The sequence below is a fragment of the Dermochelys coriacea genome, chromosome 4, assembly GCF_009764565.3.
Source record: "Dermochelys coriacea isolate rDerCor1 chromosome 4, rDerCor1.pri.v4, whole genome shotgun sequence".
Lineage (NCBI taxonomy): Eukaryota > Metazoa > Chordata > Testudines > Dermochelyidae > Dermochelys > Dermochelys coriacea.
The window spans coordinates 82,833,428-82,855,778 of NC_050071.1; the positions used below are offsets into that span (position 1 = coordinate 82,833,428).

A 22,351-nucleotide genomic window follows, 5' to 3' on the forward strand; every position below is an offset into this window, starting at 1 on the left:
GAAGAGTTACAAAAGGATCTCACAAAGCTGGGAGACAGGGCAAAAAAATCATAGATGAAATTCAATGTTGATAAATGCAAACTAATGCATATTGGAAAGCATAATCCCAACTATACGTACAGAATGATGGGGGGTCTAAATTAGCGGTTACCACTTAAAAAGAGATCTTGGGGTCACTGTGGATACAGTAGTTCTCTGAAAATAGCTGCTCAATGTGCAGTGGCAGTCAAAAAAGCTAACAATGTTAGGAACCAATAGGAAAGGGATAGAGAAGAAGACAATAAATATAATGTGTGACAAAATTCCTCCTCTACCTTGGTGGGTCTTGCGCTTATTGGCAGATTTGCTCACCTTGCAGCTTCACGGCAGCCCTCAGTTTAGCCATTTTCGTGAACCCACAGTCCAGGTCAACTCCTACTGTGTCTGACCAGGAATTGGGAGGAACCTAGGGCCTGCCCTCTACTCCGGGTTCCAGCCCAGGGCCCTGTGGAATAAAGTTGTCTAGAGTGCCTCCTGGAACAGCTGTGCGACAACTACAACTCCCTGGGCTACTTCCCCATGGCCTCCTCCCAATACCTTCTTTATCCTCACCATAGGACCTTCCTTCTGGTGTCTGATAATGCTTGTATTCCTCAGTCCTCCAACAGTATGCGTTCTCACTCTCACCTCCTAGCACTTCCTGCTCCCAGCTCCTTACATGCGCACTACAAACTGAAGTGAGCTCCTTTTTAAACCCAGGTGCCCTGATTAGCCTGCCTTAATTGATTCTAGCAGCTTCTTGATTGGCTGCAGGTGTTCTAATCAGCCTGTCTGTCTTAATTGTCTCCAGAAGGTTCCTGATTGTTCTGGAACCTTCCCTGCTACCTTACCCAGGGAAAAGGGACCTACTTAACCTGGGGCTAATATATCTGCCTTCTATTACTCTCCTGTAGCCATCCGGCCCAACCCTGTCACAAATGCCACTATATAAATCCAGGGTACAACCACACCTTGAATACTGGTCTCCCCATCTCAGAAAACATATATTAGAAATGGAAAAGGTACAGAGAAAGGCAACAAAAATGATTAAGGGAATGGAACAGCTTCCGTATAAGGAGAAATTAAAAAGACTAGGACTTTTAAGCTTGGAAAAGAGATGACTAAGAGGGGATATGATAGAGGTCTATAAAATCATGAATAGTGTGGAGAAAGTACAGTAGAACCTCATTGTTACGAACACCAGTTACAAACTGATTGGTCAGTCACACACCTCATTTGGAAGCAGAAGCCTGCAATCAGGAAGTAGCAGAGACATAAATAAACAAATAAAGCAAATACAGTTCAGTACTGTGTTATACATAAACTACTAAAAAAAAAAGGGAAAGTTTAAAAAAAATTGACAAAGTAAGGAAACTGTCTTTGTGCTTGTTTCATTTAAATTAAGATAGTTAAAAGAACATTCTTCTTCTGCATAGTAAAATTGCAAAGCTGTATTAAGTCAATATTCAGTTGTAAACTTTTGAAAGAACAACCATTACTTTTTGTTCAGTTATGAACATTTCAGAGTGATGAACAACCTCCATTCCCAAGATATTCGTAACTCTGAGGGTCTACTGTACATATGGAAGTGTTATTTACCCCTTCATATAACACAAGAACCAGGGGTCACCTGATGAAATTAATGAACAGTTGGTTTAAAACAAACAAAAGGAAGTACTTCTTTATACAATGCAGTCAACCTTTGGAACTTATTGCTAGGGGATGTTGTGAAGGCCAAAAGTATAACTGGGTTAAAAAAAGAAATCGATATGTTCATGGAGGATAGGTCCGTCAATGGCTAGGGATGCTATCCCATGCACTCGGTGTCCCTTGCCTCTGACTGCCAGATACTAGGATTGGACGACAGGAGATGAATCATGCAATAACTGCCCTGTTCTATTCACTCCCTTTGAAGCATCTGTCACTGATCACTGTTGGAAGGCAGGATACTGGTCTAGATGGACCAATGCGCCAGTATGGTCATTTTTATGTTCAGGTTGTTCTGGATACCTAGAATTTCCTCTGTATATACTCACTAAGTAATGTATATTAAAATAAACCTTGACAGAAGTGACCAACAAACATTCATTGGCATTTTTCAAGAGTGAAAGGCTTACCAATCATAACTGGAGTTCCTTCAGTCTTGAAATGATTAGCAAATTCTCTTCCCTGAGAAGCTAGCTCAGAACCCTGGCTGTATAAGAAACACAACATTAGATTATCCTCTTTATTAGGTTTAATTTTCCATTTGTCTCTTTCACTATTTAGCCATATAAATTTGTAATTCCTATGTTATATAATGAGAATTTTAAAAAATATGTTTTATTACACCCCCTCCACCCCAAACAACACTGTAACAGGATTAGGAGTTTTATACTACAGGAAAACCACACTGGAGTAAACTTAACATTTGTGCTGACACAAGCTGGTGCAACCACCCAGTGTAATTTAGAGAGAAGAGTATGATGATAAGTTCTATCCAAATTCAGACAGTGTCACTGAAGGATGCCTATTGGGAGCTGTGCCTCTCAGTGAAAAGAAAGATACCATGATAACAGCTTCATGGTGGCTTCAAACCTGAGGTTTATGGAAAAAGATTTAAGAACCTCAACTAAACAGCCCCAGGGTTCTCTCAACAAGAGAGAAATCTACGTTCTTATTTAATGGCAAAAAACTTTGTTAACAAGGAGTTAAGGTTGCCTGGTGGTTCTTGTCAAGTCCAGGGGGGCAGAGTTAAGGCTTGGGCATTTAGCTTAACTCTGCATTCCCTGGTTTTCAGAAGTTTGAGTTTTGCTAAACTTGACGTTTTGGAAGGGCACAAGCTATAACTGGGCAACCATAACTCTGTATTAATGAAGTATTTGTCATTTAATCTCCTAAATTTTTAATCGTAAGAGAAATGTTTGTTGGTAGGAGTTAATGTTCATTTAGGCAGTGATAGTTTTCATCTATGTTTGCAGTTGATGTGCTACTATGGCTGGTAATAATCAACAGACCTAGCTTTTATAAAGTGTTTTTCATCAGTAGATGCAAAGAACTTTACATCATTATCCCCATTTTACAGATGATAAACTGAGGCACAGAGCGGGTAACTGACTCGCCCAAAATAAACCAGTCCCATGGTCTCTGGGCCCCACAGATCCTGGCAAACATATACAGATAGAGACAGGCTCAGACTCCGCCAAGAGAGGTAGCCCCAGATCGGGCATACACATGGGAGAGGATCTGGGGCTGGCAGGATCCTCTGCCCCAATTCTCTGCAAGTCCCCCATCACATAGTCCCATGTCTCCCACTCCTCCCCTCATGCTCCATGTAGCCCCCATTGCTCCCCCTCACCTGATCCCAAACCCTCTTCTACCCACATATCCTCAATTATTCCCATCCCCATAATTGTCCCTCCTTGCTGAACCCAAAACCCCTCTCCCCTGATTCCCACCTACTCTTCCATCCCAATCACCATCCCTTATCAGTGAGCATTTGCATGTGTATTTATTTTCTTTTCAAAAATAGTTTCAGTGACTTCTGAATATCCTGCTGTACTCAGATTATACTTCCCCAAAACAAAAAAACCCTTGCCAGGGTCAGACTGGAGCAACATGCCTCCTTTTTATTTCAGATTTCTACTTAGAGTTTGGACTTAAACTCACAAAGCCTGGGCAGTGCTCAGGTTCAATGCCTGCAATATTCCCCTGCAATATTCACTCAGGCCTTGTGAGTCATAGCTGGCTTTCAGCTCCCTTCATTTATTTCTCTGCACATGTGCAGTGGAATCCATTTGGTGCATGAGCACCTATACCCTGGGCATTGAACTCAGGCTGCCAACTCCCTCTGCACATGCCACTAACCAATTTGCAGTTATTACAAACTGTTGACTAACATACACTGGCTACCAAACATATTCATTATGCTGATTATAACCACCTGCAATACATATATTTTAAACATTTAAATATACATATTAAGTATTACTATAGCAACTATATAGCCTAGATTGGCCTGCACCTTTGTTATAATCCTGAACACTTATGCTAAGTATCCCATAATAGCTTGCATTAGCTGACATAAGCCTTGGATTGAATAGACAGGAAAACTCTAAAGTATCAGGACCGATGATTATTTCTTTGTAAAAACAGGAAAAAAGCTACCCACACAAGTCCATTAAGTGCCTTCCTCCCCCTTAGTACCTGGAATGCTCTCAAAAAAAAGATAAGAGTGCATCATAACCTGGAAGACATTGGACACACCATGGTACCAGAACAAACAAGGCAAAAAGCTGACTGACTAAATGACATATATGGTATCCTTTTCTGGTAAACATGTAGGGTACAAAAGGATGACTTTAGGGGCATAGCTTTGGAGACCACCCCCTTAGCGTAAGGTGAATGTAACATTGCTGCATGCTTCAGAGACTGGTGTCGTATAGAACCTTTTTCCTGTACCATATTAATAAACCTGACTGACACTGGTTATTTGATCTCTTGAGTATCTCTCATAACGAACCAAAGTACGGTCAAGCAATTGACTATACAATTTATAAACAAAACTTAGACCCAATCCTGCAAAGAGCTCTGCACAGACAGATCCCCTGTGCCTGTGCCTTACTTCAGTGGGGCTGGGTGCAGGGGCCACCGGCAGAAGGTCCTTGCAGGATTGGGATTAATATCCTATTACTACTAATAGTCTCTTAGGTGATCCATTCCTCACCACAACACTTTCCCCCAATAAAGAATTAATCACGGTGACACAAAATTAACAAATATTCATTCTTACCTGACAAACAGTATTTTTGAAGTTATTCCTAATAACTGGTTCAATACAAGTTGTACCTCAATAGAGCCAATCCACTGCCGTGACCCAACAAATGCAGCTGGTTTGTCTCCAACATCAACTAGTGCCTTTGTAACACACATCCCATAAAGAAAAAAAGAAACAGTATGTAATGGACATTTTTACAGTTTCTACCTATAATATCCACTTAATTCACATATACTATCATATTTCTGGAACCTAACTTGTCAAAAGCAGGCAAACATTTACTGAATACATGTATGATTGAATATTAAATGAACCAAAAGATCCTGTTTAAAAATGGTAACATTTTTTCTCTCCATGTTGGAAACATTTTCTTTTCTCAAACACCAGCTGGGAAATAAATGTCACTAAATGTAGCTTGAAGAAAAAAAATGGTCAAGAAGAAATATTACTATTTTATTAAATTTTGCAAAATTAGAATAGTGCTACTGGCAAATATTTCACACAAATACGAGTTATATATTGGATCCAACTTCTTGTTTACATTTAACACACTCTTCCTGGAATTCCCTTCAACATGCTTATATCTGTTAGGAGTGTATTTGCAGTTTCTCCTCCCTTGGTATTCACACCTGAACTACTAGAAGAGGGCCTCATCCTCCCTGATTGAACTAACCTCATTATCCCTAGCCTGATTCTTGCTTGCATATTTATATCTGCCTCTGGAATTTCCACTACATGCATCTGACGAAGTGGGTATTCACCCATGAAAGCTTATGCTCCAATATGTCTGTTAGTTGATAAGGTGCCATAGGACTCTTTGTCACTTTTACAGATCCAGACTAACACGGCTATTCCTCTGATATATATTAGAAATTCTGTGCATATTGCCTTTGATTTAAAAATCTTTACTATATATTTAATCTACAACTCTTCAGATTTTTTATTTTACATTAACTGTCTAACTTTATTCAAATTCTATTTTTATACATAAAAACCTGAAAATTATGTATGTCTTGATTTTATTTCTGCCATCAGAACTGAATCAATTTCATTCTCAAGTGGGTTAATAGTCAACATTTTAGCTACCGTCTACTTTTTATAATCTGATAAAGAATCAGATCGAAAGCTCAGTATAAGTGCTAAGTATTATTGTACAGTCTAAACACTTTCAAAATCGCTATGCTGTCAAATTTGTTAAATAAATAAATATAACCCAAAACACTATTTTCACAAGACACTAAAGATAAATGTTGAGAGTTTCTGCTGATGTACAGAATGCACTAACCAAACATGCATTGTTTCTCCAATGCTACTAACATAACTAAACATATAAGACACACATGCACACCTCACACAAAGAAGAAAATGTTAATTTCTGGAACATTCCAAAGAGAAAAATACCCTCACGCTCATGCACACATGACATCTGCCAAATAAGAAAGGAATAAATCAGTCCTTATTAATCTGGGGCCTGACCCAGCTCAGAATTGGATTGGGCCCCCAAATCTCTCACATTTGGTAAACATTGTGAGTGTGTATTTTGTCTATGTTATGATTTGAGATTCCAAGAGACTACCAACCAAAAGAACTTATAATAAAAATCTTATTTCATGGAACTCTTTTGAAGAAAGGAGAAACTATTTTAACGCCTGTCATTTAATGTACATAACTGGAAACAGAATCCATTACAACAAAATGTTCTAGAAGTGATACTTCAGAAGTCTTACAGATAAATGTGAATAGTAACTAAGAATGGATTAGAAAAGATAAACATAAATTAGATTTTTTTTTTTTTAAAAAGAGTTTATTCCATAGAGCACGTTAAAATCAATGGAATAGTACTTTCAATTAGTTCTATAGCATTAATTGATTTTTCTAGAGGAATACAGTAAATACACATGAAATACAGTCTGTTTCTTTGTCCTGTACCTGTTGAATCTCCTTGTGTGTAGGTATAGATTTCTCTGTGTAACCCTGATGCTTGAACCATGAACAGATAGTTTGCAGAGACCGGTACGCACATCCCCAGCCATTATCATCTATCCGATCCTGCATATAATGATGATAACTATATACACCATGTACCAAATACACCTGAGCAGAAAAAGAAAAGAAAAAAAAAAACCATCTCTATCTCAGGAGCTGTTGTCTCAGAAGCTGAATATTTATTATTTGATTTTGATACTTGCGGTATGTTAGTTTTCAAATGATTGATTACAATTCATGAGAGATTTCTTGCTTCCCCATAGCCAAGACATAACTTGAAGGTTTTGGTTTGTTTGTTTTTTTTAAAGAACAAGGGAGAAATTCTTAAAGTGCATTTTTACAATTCAGTCGTCAGCTTTTTAAACTGAATCAGTGATATCTTGTCACTGGACTTGTAAGCAATTTTCTGTAAATTCAGGGACACAGTCAGAATGTTTTACCTGGCATATTGATGCCTCATGTTAGGGAATGAATTCAAATAGCAAATCCTAGAGACCAGTGAAGTGGTGGTACAGACAATTAGGATCATGCTCTAGCTAGAGTATGGGTGCCAATTGCAGTGTTGATTGAATCATTGTGAATTAAATTAACAGGTCACAGTAACATCTAGATATTAAGCCAGTTAGATCACTTGCTCGAATGTGTAGCCCCATGCAGAGGAATGGCTATCAGACCACTGTCATAAGAATGGCCATACTGGGTCAGACCAAAGGTCTATCAAGACCAGTATCCTCTCCTCTGACAGTGGCCAATGGCAGGTGCCCCAAAGGGAATGAACAAACAGGTTATCATCAAGTGATCCATGTCCTGTCACCCAATCCCAACTTCCAGCAAACAGAGGCTAGGAACACCATTCCTGCCCATTCTGGCTAATAGCCATTGATGGACCTATCTTCCATGAATCTATCTAGCTCCCTTTGAACCCCCATTATAGTATTGGCCTTCACAACACCATCTGGCAAGGAGTTCCAGAGGCTGACAGTGTGTTGCATGAAAAAATACTTTCTTGTGTTTGTTTTAAACCTGCTGCCTATTTAATTTCATTTGGTGGCTCCTTGTTCTTGTATTATGAGAAGGAGTAAATAATACTTCCTTATTTACTTTTTTTATACCACTCATGATTTTATAGACCTCTATCATATCCTCCCTTAGTCACCTCTTTTCCAAGCTGAAAAGTCCCAGTCTTATTAATCTCTCCTCATACGGAAGCCGTTCTATCCCCCTAATCATTTTTGTTGCCCTTTTCTGAACCTTTTCCCATTCCAATATGTCTTTTTTGAGATGGAGCAACCACATCTGCACGCAGTATTCAAGGTGTGGCAGTACCATGGATTTATATAGTGGTAATATGGTATTTTCTGTCTTATTATCTATCCGTTTTTTGATGATTCCCAACATTCTGTTCGCTTTTTTGACTGTGACCCCTGCAGGGCACCACTATTTACCTCTCTCCATTCTGAAAACTGACCATTTATTCTTACCCTTTGTTTCCCATCTTTTAACCAGTTACCAATCCATGATAGGACCTTCCCTCCTATCCCAGGACAGCTTACTTTGCTTAAGAGCCTTTGGTGAGGGGACCTTGTCAAAGGCTTTCTGAAAATCTAAGTACACTCTATCCACTGGATCACCCTTATTCACATGCTTGTTGACCCCCCTCAAAGAATTCTAGTAGATTGATGAGGTATGATTTCCCTTTACAAAAACCATGTTAACTCTTCCCCAACAAATCATGTTAATCTATGTATCTGACAATTCTGTTCTTTACTATAGTTTCAACCAGTTTGCTCAGTTAGGCTTACCAGCCTGTAATTGCTGGAATCACCTCTGGAGCTTTTTAAAAAATTGGCATCACATTAGCTTTCCTCCAGTCATCTGATACAGAGGCTAATTTAAATGATAGGTTACATACCACATTTAGTATTTCTGCAATTTCACATCTGAATTCTTTCAGAACTCTTGGGTGAATGCCATCTGGTCCTGGTAAGGTGACTTATTACTGTTTAGTTTACCAATTTGTTCCAAAACCTCCTCAAATGACACCTCAGTCTGGGACAGTTCCTCAGACTTGTCACCTAAAAGAATGGCTCAGGTTTGGGAATCTCCCTTACATCCTCAGCCATGAAGACCAATGCAAAAACTTCATTTAGTTTCTCTGCAATGGTCTTATCATCCTTGAGTACTCCTTTAGCATCTTGATCGTCTAATGCCCCCTCTGCTTGTTTAGCAGGCTTCTTGCTTCTAAAAAATTATTGTACTAAAAATTATTTTGCTGTTATTTTTTGAGTCTTTTGCTAGGTGTTCTACCAATATTTTTTTTGGCCTTCCAAATTATATATTTACATTTCATTTGCCAGAGTTATGTTCTTTGATTTTCCTCACTAGGATTTAACCAGCACTTTTTAAAGGATGCCTTTTTGCCTCTCACTGCTTCTTTTACTTTGTTGTTTAGCGACGGTGGCACTTTTTTGGTTCTCTAACCATATTTTTTAATTTGAGGTATACATTTAAGTTAAGCCTCTATTATGGTGTCTTTAAAAGATTTCCATGCAGCTTGCAGGGATTTCACTTTTGGCACAGTACCTTTTAATTTCTGTTTAACTAACTTCCTCAGTTTTGTGTAGTTCCCCTTTCTGAAATTAAATGCTACCGTTTTGGGCTGTGGTGGTGTTGTCCCTGCTACAGGGAGTTAAATCTAATAATATTAGAGGAAGGCAAACAATTTCCTTGACAACAAACATTAGATACCACTGAAAAAAAAATTGATGTTGGAGGCACACCAATATCCAATATTCTAAAACCCCTTATTTCCTTAACTAAGTTATCAATAATTTAAAGTTCTTTTTTAAACAATAACCTAAATTTGGGGCAAATTTGACCTGACAGAGTTATTCTGTATCAATATTGGAAACTACTGTACATAGAACGGATTCTTAAACTCTATAGTATATCCCCATGGAAGTTATAGAGGGCATGCCTTTTTTTTTTTTTTCCCCTGACCCCTCCTGGTAGCTGCTTTTAATCCTTTGTCCTCTCCCTATAATTACAGTACTACTCACAGCAGTTTCTACAGCCAAAGCAGCATACTATAGCAGCAGGAGCAGCAGAGAAGCAGAAGGAAGCTACAGACACGGCTGCAGAGATACAGAATTTTAGAAAACTCTTATTCTAACAGCAAGATCTGTACTATCAATAATACATTATAATAATTTTATTTATCCCTATCCAAAGGCCTCTGGAACACCTTAATGAAAAGGTAAATGCAATACTTAGTCCCTTTCTTTTAAAGTTATCACTTCCCCTTCACTGCCTGAGGTCTCATAACATTATTTTTTGCAGTAACTATTTAGATTGTAAAGTTTCTGAGGCCAGGACCTGGTCTTATATCTGTAAAGTGCCATCCATATACCAAAATTAATAATAAAAGCAATAATAGAATTAAAAACAGAGTACTGTACCCTAACATTTTGCCAGAGCAGATCTAAAGACAATAACAGACCCCACATCACTCTACTACTAGACATTAAACAAAAATATACAATCAAAATGACAACGGAAATAAAAGTCAGTCTTGAGTCTTTCCCTGAAGGATTTTAATGACACGTTTAGGTGTATCTAAAGAGAAGGGGTGAGACAAGGAAGAGAATTAAAGAACCACAGTCCTCCAGTCCCCCCCACAAACTTCTCTCAAGATTATAATTCATGAAGATTACCAATGCCATTCTTGAGACTCTCATCTGTCATCACAGGACAATCAGCAACATAGTCCCACAATTAAGAGTGGTGCTATAAGGCCCTACCAGACAGAGAAGATTACGAAGCATGAGCACAGACCTGAAGTTCTCAACTTTTTCCATATTTGGGATCTTCTTTTCTACACCAGGATCACCCTAAGACCTCCATTTTCCTCCAACTGGGATCCATCTCCATTTAAGAGTGTGAGAAAGAATGGGGTGGTCACGAATCTCATCCTGAGAATCCATGACAAAGGCCACAGGTTCTCCAGCTTTTTCATTCTACAGACCACTTTGTCTGAGAGAGATTGTTTCACAAACTCTCTTTATTGCTTGGTTCTCAAAGTGTTTCATTTTGTAGACCTTAGTTTGAGAATGTTGGCAGAGACTCTTGAAGACCAAATCCTTTGACTGTGGTGGTTCAGAAGTAGCTGTCAAAATGGCTTGTAAGGGTACACTCACATTGAAATGTTTATCTAGAGCTTTAGTTCGCTGCAGTTAAGTCCACAGTTTCCAAATATTTTAAAAATAAAATTAATTTCTCCTTACTATGACTGAAAAAAACTGAGCTTCCAGGTTCCAACTTGTGAAACTTGTCAACCTATCTAGAGATAACAGCATCTCTAGAAAGAGTGGGCAAAGAATGAGAGCCTGGATTAATTTCCCTGCCTTATTCACTTTTAGCTTTCAGTAGTTGTTTCACATACAGTCAGAGATTTTAGTAAAGTAAAAAGACTACCACAATAACTACATGAAATGGAAATGTAGCATTGGGTATGACATCAGATTTAACATAAGAATGTAAGAATGGCCATCCTGGATCAGACCAAAGTTCCATCCAGCCCAGTATCCTGTCTACCGACAGTGGCCAATGCCAGGTGCCCCAGAAGGCGTGAACCTAATATGTAATGATCTAGTGATCTCTCTCCTGCCATCCATCTCCACTCTCTGACAAACAAAGGCTAGGGACACCATTTCTTACCCATCCTGGCTAACAGCCATTAATGGACTTAACCTCCATGAATTTATCCAGTTCTCTTTTAAACTGTGTTATAGTCCTAGCCTTCACAACCTCCTCAGGCACAGAGTTCCACAGGTTGACTGTGTGCTGAGTGAAGAAGAACTTCCTTTCATTTGTTTTAAACCTGTTACCTATTAATGTCATTTGGTGGCCCCTAGATCTTATATTATGGGAACAAGTAAATAACTTTTCCCTATTCCCTTTCTCCACACTACTCATGATTTTATATACCTCTATCATATCCCCCCTTAGTCTCCTCTTATGTTCTTATGTTGTGATTATCAACAATATTTTTGTAAAATAAGCATTTTCTTATAAATGCCTCAAGTGAAACTTACCATACCAGCCTCTATGCCAGGTGGATTGAGGTATATGTGTGGATTTCTGAGACAGCCATCTTTATATGGTTCATCTGGAAAGCGATAAGCATTCACTCTTCTTAAATATGGTCTATCAGAGGGCAGATGGAACAGTTCATGTAATTCCTACATGCAAGTCAGAATCAAAATGAAGAGATAACAAACAAGAGAATAATTCAAGTTTCTTTTAAAAAATTACTCCAAATGGTAGTGAAGTTTTCATAACCAATATTGTTTTTAATATAGCAGTTTAGAAATTGTTACACACTAAAACCTCTAGAATAATCAATATTGAATATATGTGTTTAACACTAACATGCCAGTACTGCAAAGAACTCTATGCAGGTAGACCCTTATGCCTATGCAGAGACTTATTGAAGTGAACAGGACTCAGCATAGGCTGGGAGCTCTTTTCAGGACTGGGGCCTCAATTACAAATAGAATGTATGGCAAAAAGTGCAATCAAAAAGAGATTAATTTTATGAAAATAATACACAATGTTAAATAGTACTGAGAATAAAGAAATATGAAACAATTTGTCTATCTGACATATTATTAGAAATTAAAGAAAATGAGCTCACATTTTGAGCAAATTCTATTTTTTTTTGTAAATATAATCTCTTAAACATCATCTGGCAACTGAGTGAAAACACAATTAAACAGAGAGAACTGAACAATCCTTATACAAGTACATGTAAATGGACTCCCTCACTACTTTAATTAATAAATTCCTGTATAAATCCATTTAGGTTCTCTTATACAAATAACCATAAATGACCGTTTATGAAGAAAAGTGCCTGATGAACACTTTAAAAATATGTTTCAACAAACTAAACATATATACGTTCAGTATTCTGTTTTGGTCATAATTACAAATCATGATCTATCAATATTTGGTCTACAGCAGCTAACTTTACCTTTCTGTAAGTCTCTAGCTGATTATCTGAAATGCCAGCAGGATACGAAATTGTTACAAGTTGCTTTTTTCCTGGTAGAATGTAGTGAAATTGTTCAGGTACCACAATAGATGTTCCCTTCATATATTTCAAAATGCATCTTTCCATATCAGTTAGTTGCTTATGAATTGCATTCACCAGGAGATTTCGTACACTATGAGATATAAGGGAGAATATTTAAGAACTAGAACACCAGCAATGTTGGCTCATTCTCATAGCTATACAAGTTTCAGAGTGGTAGCCGTGTTAGTCTGTATCAGCAAAAGCAATGAGGAGTCCTTGCGGCACCTTAGAGACTAACTAATTTATTTGGGCATAAGCTTTCGTGGGCTAAAACCCACTTCATTAGATGCATGGAGTGGAAAATACAGTAGCAGGTATAAATACACAGTACATGAAAAGATGGGAGTTGCCTTACCAAGGTGGGGGGGGGGTCAGTGCTAACAAGACAATTCAATTAACAGTAAAATACCAAGGGAGGAAAAATCACTTTTGTAGTGGTAATGAGGGTGGCCCGTTTCAAACAGTTAGCAAGAAGGTGTGAGTAACAGTAGGGAGAAATTAGTATGGGGAAATTTAATTTTCCCCTACTGTCACTCACACCTTCTTGTCAACTGTTTGAAATGGGCTACTGTATTTTCCATTCCATGCATCTGATGAAGTGGGTTTTAGCCCACAAAAGCTTATGCCCAAATAAATAAAGCTTATGCCACAAGGACTCCTTGTTGTTATAGTTATACAAGTTCCCCTCTCCCCACTCATACCCACCTCCACAACCAGTTTAATGCAGCTGCTGCTCTTATCCCTCCTTCAACCCATACCAGCAGATGTGAACAGAGCCTCGTCAGGTGTACAGAGATGCTACACTCCAATGACTCAACCCTAGAAAGTACTGCATATTCTGGCCTCAATTCAGCAAATCACCCAAGCTGAACTAGAAGTGCCTAAATGCTTTTCTAGATTGCAGCCATTGTGTTCAGCACCTTGCAGGATCAAGCCCCAAGGAAAGAGTGCTGTGGATATCACTTCTGTTTTAGCCTGTCCAGGTGCATATGTGACTTCCTAAGCACAGTACTGAGACAACAAGCATTTATCAAACATTCCTCTTTCTCTCACACATGTATCTGTGTGTATTTACTGTAATTAAAAGAAACCGGTATAATATCTTTTGAATATTTTCCTAGTAATCTGCATTTTTTTTTGAGTGACTATAAAGAATTGGCATAATTATCAGACATTATGTTAAACACCGATTAGCTCCAAAGACCCTAATGAACATTAAATAACATAACGCTAGATGATAATAAAACCCTATATGTGAAATAAAATGTAAGTATACCACTACCACTTCAACACAGAAATTGGACACCGTTTTATTAATCCATCATAAATAAGGCTGCAATTCTGTCACGGAGGTCATGGAAGTCATGAATTCCGTGACTTTCTGTGACTTCTGCAGCTGGAGCGGCAGGTGCGCTGTGGCCAGCCTCACCGGTCACTGTTGGAGCAGCCATGGCGTCAGCCACACCAGCTGTTGCTCAGGTGTTCCCGGGCAGCTGGCCCCAAGAAGCACCTGAGCACCAGTGCTGGGGACTGCCCCAGGGCCAGCGTCACCGGAGCTGGCCGCTTGGGTAGTTCCCGGGGCTGGCTGGACTGGCCACTGCTTGTGTGGCAGCTGGCACCGGGGACTGCCCGAGCAGTGGCCCATGTGGCTGGCCCCAAAGACTGCTTGAGCATTGGTCCTGGGGGTGGCCCCAGGGACTGCCCAAGAAGCAGCGGTCTCAGGGGCGGCAGGAGCAGCGGCCCCGGAGGCCCTCAGGAGAGCGGTCCCCGGGAGCCTTGGAGTAGTGGACCGCTGGGGGCAGTCAGCCCCCACTGCTGGAGCAAGGGGCCCCCAGGAGCAGAGATTTAGTTATCATGGGTATTTATAGTAAAAGTCATGGACAGATCATGGGCCGTGAATTTTGTTTATTGCCTGTGACCTGTCCATGACTTTTACTAAAATTACCTGTGATTAAATCATAGACTTAATCATAAACTTTGAATTCACTATAGATAATGGGGATGGTTACAAGATCACACTCATTAAACCAAGAAGTATCTGTTGTTAGGGCTTTCAAACTCTCTGAAAAGATTTCCATTTTATTCCATATTCCACCTATATTAAAAATTGCTGAATTATAAGATGATGTAGCTTTAGTATCCACAATTTTATTTAGAAAGCACAGACAAAGAACTAAAGCAAACTCAAAAATACAACTCAAAGATATATTATACTTACTTCCTCCAGGGCTCTTCTGGAGAAACAGATACAACAACATCAATTGGTAAGGTCATGTTAACGTAGTGGTGTCTCTTGTTTTCCCTTTCAATGACTGGGGCTACAGCTGCCAAAGGAGATGTCATTTCCAACATAAGGTCTACATTTACTATCTGCTGCTGAAAAGAATAAAGACAGTTACATACACTAATAATACATGCAACAAGAAGGGATAGAAGAAAAAAGTAGATTCGTAAGACCCATGGAGGTGAAGGGGCTCCAGGGACAGCAAAAGTTAAGAATCCCAAAACAAAACAGACTCTTCACAACCCCAGTTAGATCTAATAAGAGACAGATGAAAGGAAGATGCATTTTTGAACAATGTCAGGGGCCAGACACAAATAACTGAGCTAAGATATCTAACAATATTAAAGACTATGGGCCTGCTTCTGCATGCTCATCTGTGCAGGTGAATCTTTGCATTCATGTAGAGAGCACCATTGACTTCAATGGCGTTCCCTGTGGATGCAAAGGTTTGCTTATGTGGATCAGCTTGTGAGAAAAGAGCATTTGTTTGTTATAAGCTGTTAATATGGGTGGAATATATACCATATCTTGGAACCTTTTCTCCTTCTTTTTTGCAAGTTTTCTTTTAGTCTCATCTTCTTGGTCAAATCTGCAATATTAGCAGAGAGAAACTAATAATATGAAATTAATTTATTACAAAAATTATGATGTTCCCATTGTTTCAAATATACTCACTGAATAAATCGTATTATCTCCTTACAAACAGAATTATCAGTCAGTTCTGATGGAACTGTGTTCATACTGCTGTTAGGCCATACATACACTGAACTATGGCAAATTCTTAATACCAGTACATTTGAAGACAGTTTGGTCGACAGATCACTGAAAACATACTTTACTGCCTTTTTCGCTGAAGTCTCTAAAACAGAATGAGGATATAATTAAGTGTTGTTCAAATAATTCCCTAACTTTTATTACAACTACCAAATGTACACAAAGTTAAAATGTTTAATTCTGTCCTTTAAAAAAAAAAAAAGGAAGTGTTGCTATGATCAGACAAATGGCTATGTGAAAATAGTCATCAAAAATTCTGGTCCCACTGTAGTCAATGGCAAAACTGCACTGAAATCAATGGGGACAGGATTTCATCGGGCCTCTTTTTACTTAACAGATCTACTCCAACTATATACAAAAATCATATCTGCTTACTCTAGTGCAGGGTGGCTAAACTTACTGACCCTCCGATCCGCATACGACAATCTTCAAATGTTTAAGAGCCAGGATGCGTCTGTCCAAGCTCAGGGCTTCAGCGTTACAGGGAGGGGGGTCTTGGGGCTTCAGCACTGAGCCCTGGCAGGCGTGCTATATGGGGTTGAAACCCTGAGACTCCCCTCCCTGCTGGGCAGAAGCCAGAGGCAACGCATGGGGAGACACGTGGGGTTACGTCCCAGTCTCCATTTTTGCCAGGATTTGCTAGCCCCGCTTGGTCACATGGTGCCATAGGGCCCCTTCCCTTCATGGCAGCTGCTTGAGCCGGTGAACTGTAGCCATGGGGAGAGGCGGTGACAAACAGCCGGGAGCTGCAGGGACAGCCATTATGTTTGCTGCTTCCTCTCCCTGCGGAGCTAAAGCAGCGACCCCTCCCTGCAGCTCGCAACTGCTTGCTGCTGCCTCTCCACAAGGAGCTAACACCTGTGAGCTGCAGGGAGGGAGTGCTGAGGGTAAGAGGGGGAGTGTGCCTGGTGGGTGTGACTCAAATTGTTGGGTGGGGAACGAACCTTTAAGGTTGTGCCCCCCCCAGTAGGTACCAGAAGCCCCTACCTCACCACAGGGCAGAAGCCTTGAGCTCTCCCCCAGTCTGGAAGGCACAGAATGGGGGAGCGGGAGAGGGGAATGTGGAGAGATCCACAAGCTGCACTTTATAAAAGAGCCGCATGTGGCTCACGCACCACAGTTTGGTCAACCCTGCTCTAGTGCTTGAACGAAACTGTAATCTTGCCTTTTACTTCTGTTACCCTTGCAGAGGCAACATGGCTAGAGAAGACTGTGCTGGATTATATTCTGTTTCAAACATCAAAAACAGCATTGTTAATAGGGCTGTCAAGTGATGAAAAAAATTAATCGCAATTAATCACGTGATTAAAAAAGTTAATCAAGATTAATAGTGTGATTAATGACATTGTTAAACGATAATAAAATACAACTTACTTAAATATCTTGGGAGATTTTCTACATTTTCAAATATATTGATTTCAATTACAACACAGAATAAAGTGCACAGTGCTCACTTTATATTTATTTTTGATTACAAATATTTTCACTGCAAAAAACAAAATAGTATTTTTCAATTCACCTAATACAAATACTGTAATGCAATCTCTTGTAAATATAAACAAACTTGTTTGTTTTAGCGATTGGCTGAACAAGAAGTAGGACTGGGTGGACTTGTAGACTCTGAAGCTTTACATTGTTTTGTTTTTGAGTGCAGTTATGTAACAAAAAAAATCTACATTTGTAAGTTACATTTTCACGACAAAGAGATTGCACTACAGTACTTGAATGAGGTGAATTGAAAAATACTATTTATTTTTATTATCATTTTTAGTGCAAATATTTGTAATAAAAATAATATACACTTTGATTTCAATTACAATACAGACTACAATATATATGAAAATGTAGAAAAACATATGAAATATTTAATAAATTTCAATTGGTATTCTATTATTTAACAGTGCAATTAAAACTGCAATTAATTTTTTTTAACCACAATTAATTTTTTTTAATAATGAGTTAACTGCGATTGACAGCCGTAATTGTTAACTAAGGCTCCATCCTGCAAACACTTGCACATATGCTTAGGTGAGTAAATTCTGCAAAAACTCATGTATGTATATAACTCACAGACTTCAGTGGGACTACTCACAAGTGTAAAGTTACACCCATGCTTAAGTCTTTGCAGAATCATGACCTACCTTTCAACTGCAGAGCTACATTCCAGCTTTATTTACACCTGTGAAACCTCACTGTCTTTAGTAGAGTTGTACAGGTAGTAGGTGAAGGCAAAATTTCTCCTGTGGAATCTTTACTGCTGGTGATATGAATGAACCACAAAGAATATAGTTTGACTTTCAGATCTCCATTTTGAGTCTGAAGTAATGGCAATTACAAAAAAAAACATATTTTTACTTATATGCTGAGCAAATATATATTGCAATCCTTACATTAAAACAATATTTGATTAGTCCTGTTATGTCACCCAGAATTCAGAATGCAGCAAGTTATGCAAAGGCAATCATAGCTATGAATTTCCCTTTTTTTAAACTTGATTAAGTTACTGTAGACCCAAATAATGTATTTTGCATTAAAAGTCTGGGACTGATATCTGTAGTAATTAAAGTATACAAAAATACACCACAACCTGTGTAAACAAAAATGTAATGGAAACTTCTTGAGTGAAGGGCCTCACTCTCGCCACATGACCACTTTTCTATATATAAGGAGGTTCTTTATTAGAAGAATATTAAGTTGCAAAGTACATTGCACTGATATAATTTGGGACTTTTGTTCTGCTTCACTGACAGTGAAATTCACCCTTTTCTAAGCAAAGTCCAAGTAATGAGTCTTTGTGTGAGGAATTAAAAAAGGGATGGTGAGGCTGGAATCCAGAGACAGAATACTGTACTTCATCGGAACGCATTCACCACCTCTATTCCAGACCACGAGCTCGAAGCCTCCATGCAGGCCACTGTGGTCCCTAACAATGGTCTCCACTTGTGAGTTTATTTAGGATTGGTGCAGAATCCTGTGCAACTAAATATTTGGGTGCAGAAGCCTCTGAATGGCTCTCAGTACACACCCTCTTCCTGCATGGCCTATGATGGAGCTTATGTAGCATAGATGACCTTGCAGGAGTTTTGCTGTACCTGAATTCACTGTAAACAAATGTCACTTTAAATCAATTTTCAGGGTTTCAGAAAGATTTTAGAGAAGGGTGGGGCAAGTCAAAAATGGTCCTAATACACATCCCATAAGAGGTATAAATTTGGAAATTACAAAAAAAAAAAAAAGACCTAAAATTACTGATTTTGGTATTGCTTTAAACTAAAAAAAAAAAAAGGTGTGTATTGGAAGGGAGGAGGTTGTCAGGAAATGAAACATGAGAGAGAGGTCAAAAAATGAAATCATCTTCATGCACTGATCCTTTAGGGTTTGGAGAGAAATCCAAAGTATTTGGTGAGCAGGTGACAAAATTATTATATCCAGTGTGGTTAGTTAATTCTCTTCTATTCAGACTTTACACTCCTATGAGGTGATCCTATGATATTCTTATAAACACACCATCAGCAGTATCCAGCTGAAATGCAAGATCCAGGCCTCCTCTTATTCTAAAGAGTATGTCCATAGTTTCCAGAATTATCTATAGAGAAAAAAGAAGTTGAGTTATAAAGTTAATAGAAATAAGACAGTTACTTCAGTGACGTTTCCCAAAAGTTGCAATGAGAACATGGCTCATTAAAACAGGATTACTTTTTATCACACAGTATTAACCGCATACTTTTTAAATCCAGGAAGTGTTTTTAGAGTAGAACTCCAGCTGCTTTAAATTTGAAATTGTTTGTTTTTAGATTCCATTTTGTGTTTCCCATCTTTGCCTCTACCTCCTAGTTGAAGGCAGGACTGGAACTGCTCTGCTGATTAACTTGGTAGATTAGATGGGGAGCTGAGTGCCTCCCATCTGCAATGTTGGGACACTGTGGCAGCTAACAGGAAATTTCCCCTCTACTACCTTCTTCAACTGTTCATTTTTGGAAGGGAAGCCACAGTCTCAGCAACTAATAAGGAAGAACTCAAAACCTCTGGACTCATGAGGACTCAGTGAACATACAGAAGGGGATCTGCCAGTTAGCTGCTCCTAAAGAACTGCAAAGAGTAGCCAAAGTAAGACCATTTGGAAATAGAGAACTATCACCACATCTCTCTTTGGTGACAAAGCGTGGGAGACTTCCGGGTTCAAAGCTAGCCCTGTATTTTGATTGTTTTAATTCAATTCCACATATAACACATATTTGACTTCCATTAAAAACATCCTAAATAGAAACACAAGACGAAACAAACTATAGAAAGATAACGTGACATGGGAAATGTATCTGAATTTATCTGAATGTCATTTACCACTTGCATGAATGTCATGAACATTTATCTGAATGTCACAACCACTTGCACTTTAAGCAGTATCAACATGTAGTTAAGCTTTAAAGCAATGGTGGGGACCCATTTTTCTATCAGGGGCCATCGACTGGGGGGGGTGGGCTGTGGGGATGAGTGATTTGGAGTGCAGGAGAGGACTCAGGGCTGGGGCCAAAGGGTTTGGAGCGTGGGAGCGGGCTCAGGGCTGGGGTGCAGAAGGAAGTTCGGTGCAGGCTCCAGGAGGGAGTTTGGGTGTGGGAGGGGGCTCAGGGCTGGGGCAGAGGGTTGGGGTGCAGAGGGGGTTCTGACTTGGGGCAGGGGTTCGGATTGGGGGCTCCAGCCAGGTGGTGCTTACCTCAGGCAGCTCCCAGTTGGCAGTGCAGCGGGGCAGAGGCAGGCTCCCAGTCTGCCCTGACTCCGTGCTGCTCCTGGAAGCAGTCACCATGTCTGGCCCCTAGGTGGAGGGGCCAAGGACTCTGCATGGTGCGTGCTGCCCACGCCTGCAGCTCCTGGACAATGTGAGCTGCAGAGCCAGCGCTGGGGGCAGGGGCAGCACACAGAGCTTCCCTGATTGCCCCTGCTCCTAAAGGCCGCAAGGACGTGCTGGTCACTTCCAGGAGCTGGAGCCAACCCTAGCTTCCCCTCCGCAGCGGGGTGAGCTGGCGCTCACAGCTCCAGCCCTGCAAGGGGGCGCTGAGGCTCAGGGCTTTTGGCCCACAGTGCAAAGACTTGCCACAGGCCGGATGAAATGAAGCAGTGCCACATCTGGCCCACAAGCCATAGGTTCCCCACCCCTGCTTTAAAGCTTCCAGTCTTTCTATGAAGCAATGGACCTGCCCAATAAAGTAAACTTCTTGATAATGAACATGTAGTTTAGATGTAACTTTATATTGGTGGTCATTTAAAAAATCCTTAAAAAAAAACCACCAAAATTTGACCTTTAAGTAGCACAATTTATTTCAACAGCGGAGTCAACGACACACATTTATATGCTACCAAGTGTGTAAGGCACTTTCAAACATGTCATATGACAAAATCTCTGTCTTGAGGAGCTTACAGCATAAGACCTTGTTCCTGTAAAGCTTCACATAGGTTTCTGAACACGTCTGACCATGTGGCGCTCCATGCAGGACTGAGGGGTAAATTAGATGGTTACAACATAATAAGGAAGCTCATATCTGGAGGAGAACACTGGAAAATAAGTGGCTTTTGAGAAGCGGATTACAGAGGTTGCTTGGCACAACACCTGGTTTAGCTGGTAGGGCACTGGACTGGGACTCAGGAGACCTAGGTGAATTCCCAGCTCAGCCACAGGCTCCACGTGCCCCTCCCCAAATCACCTCCCCACCTCCCTGGGACTTGGTTCCCCACAGTCCCCTCCCTCCAGGGCTGGCAGCGGGGAGGCCAATCTCTGTGTCATGCTGGGAGGGGCCCCAGGGAACATGATTTACTCGGGCCCTACATTTCTCCCCAGGCCCAGGCTCACCCGCAGGCGGCACCAGGCGGGGACACAGGGCGACCAAGGCCCCGCGCGCCTGCCCAAGGGGCGGGCAGGAGCCTGGCGCTGAACCAAGGCGGGAGCGGAGACGCGGGACCCCAGCAGGGGAGGCGGGCGGCGGGGGGTGGAGACGCCCGCGCGGACGTGGCGACGGGCCGGCGATGTAGCGGCACAAGGGTCACTCCGAGCAGCGGCCCCTCGAGAAGGGGTCGGGACGGGGGCGGGCACCGTTAGACCCGAGGGGACAAGAATTCGACAGTGAACGCCCCACGTGGGAGAGAAGCTCCCAGCATGCACCGGGCCGGCTGCCCCCCCCTCCGCACGGCAGAAGCGCCCTGACCCGCTGTTTTAGCCACCCCAGCGGCGCGGACTCACCACGTCTGTCAGCACCGTACTCATAGTCCGCACGCGCCTCTCCCCCACCCCGATGGGGGGTTGGAACAGGCCGGTTCCCTTGCCCGCGCCGTAATGTTTGACGTGTCACTCCAGCAACAGAAAGGCGGCAGGCCGAGAACGCCAGGGCAGGTCATGTGACCGAAGGCGCTG

General features: G+C 40.7%; 1 protein-coding gene across 19 annotated transcripts in view; it reads right to left on the reverse strand.

Annotated features, from left to right (window-relative positions):
• UFSP2 (UFM1 specific peptidase 2) overlaps positions 1–22,321 on the reverse strand; it is a 29,287-nt gene extending 6,966 nt beyond the window's left edge. For 2 of the 19 annotated variants that reach the window (XR_006280988.1, XM_043513597.1), the window contains exons 1-10: positions 21,688–21,894; positions 19,459–19,536; positions 15,853–16,036; positions 15,700–15,766; positions 15,112–15,269; positions 12,792–12,984; positions 11,854–12,000; positions 6,704–6,868; positions 4,790–4,914; positions 2,136–2,212 (exon numbers count right to left, since the gene is read on the reverse strand). Coding sequence is in view for 18 of the 19 variants with exons in the window: in XM_043513597.1 (XP_043369532.1) it covers positions 2,136–2,212; positions 4,790–4,914; positions 6,704–6,868; positions 11,854–12,000; positions 12,792–12,984; positions 15,112–15,269; positions 15,700–15,766; positions 15,853–16,036; positions 19,459–19,536; positions 21,688–21,751 (1,258 nt within the window). In the remaining variant the exon portion in view is untranslated. Of the gene's footprint in view, positions 1–2,135; positions 2,213–4,789; positions 4,915–6,703; positions 6,869–11,853; positions 12,001–12,791; positions 12,985–15,111; positions 15,270–15,699; positions 15,767–15,852; positions 16,037–18,092; positions 18,223–18,538; positions 19,538–21,364; positions 21,440–21,687; positions 22,122–22,180 lie in introns of those variants that run through there. The other 17 variants (XM_038400744.2, XM_038400738.2, XM_043513604.1 and 14 more) reach the window with 17 other exon arrangements.
• Positions 22,322–22,351: the final 30 nt, after the last annotated feature.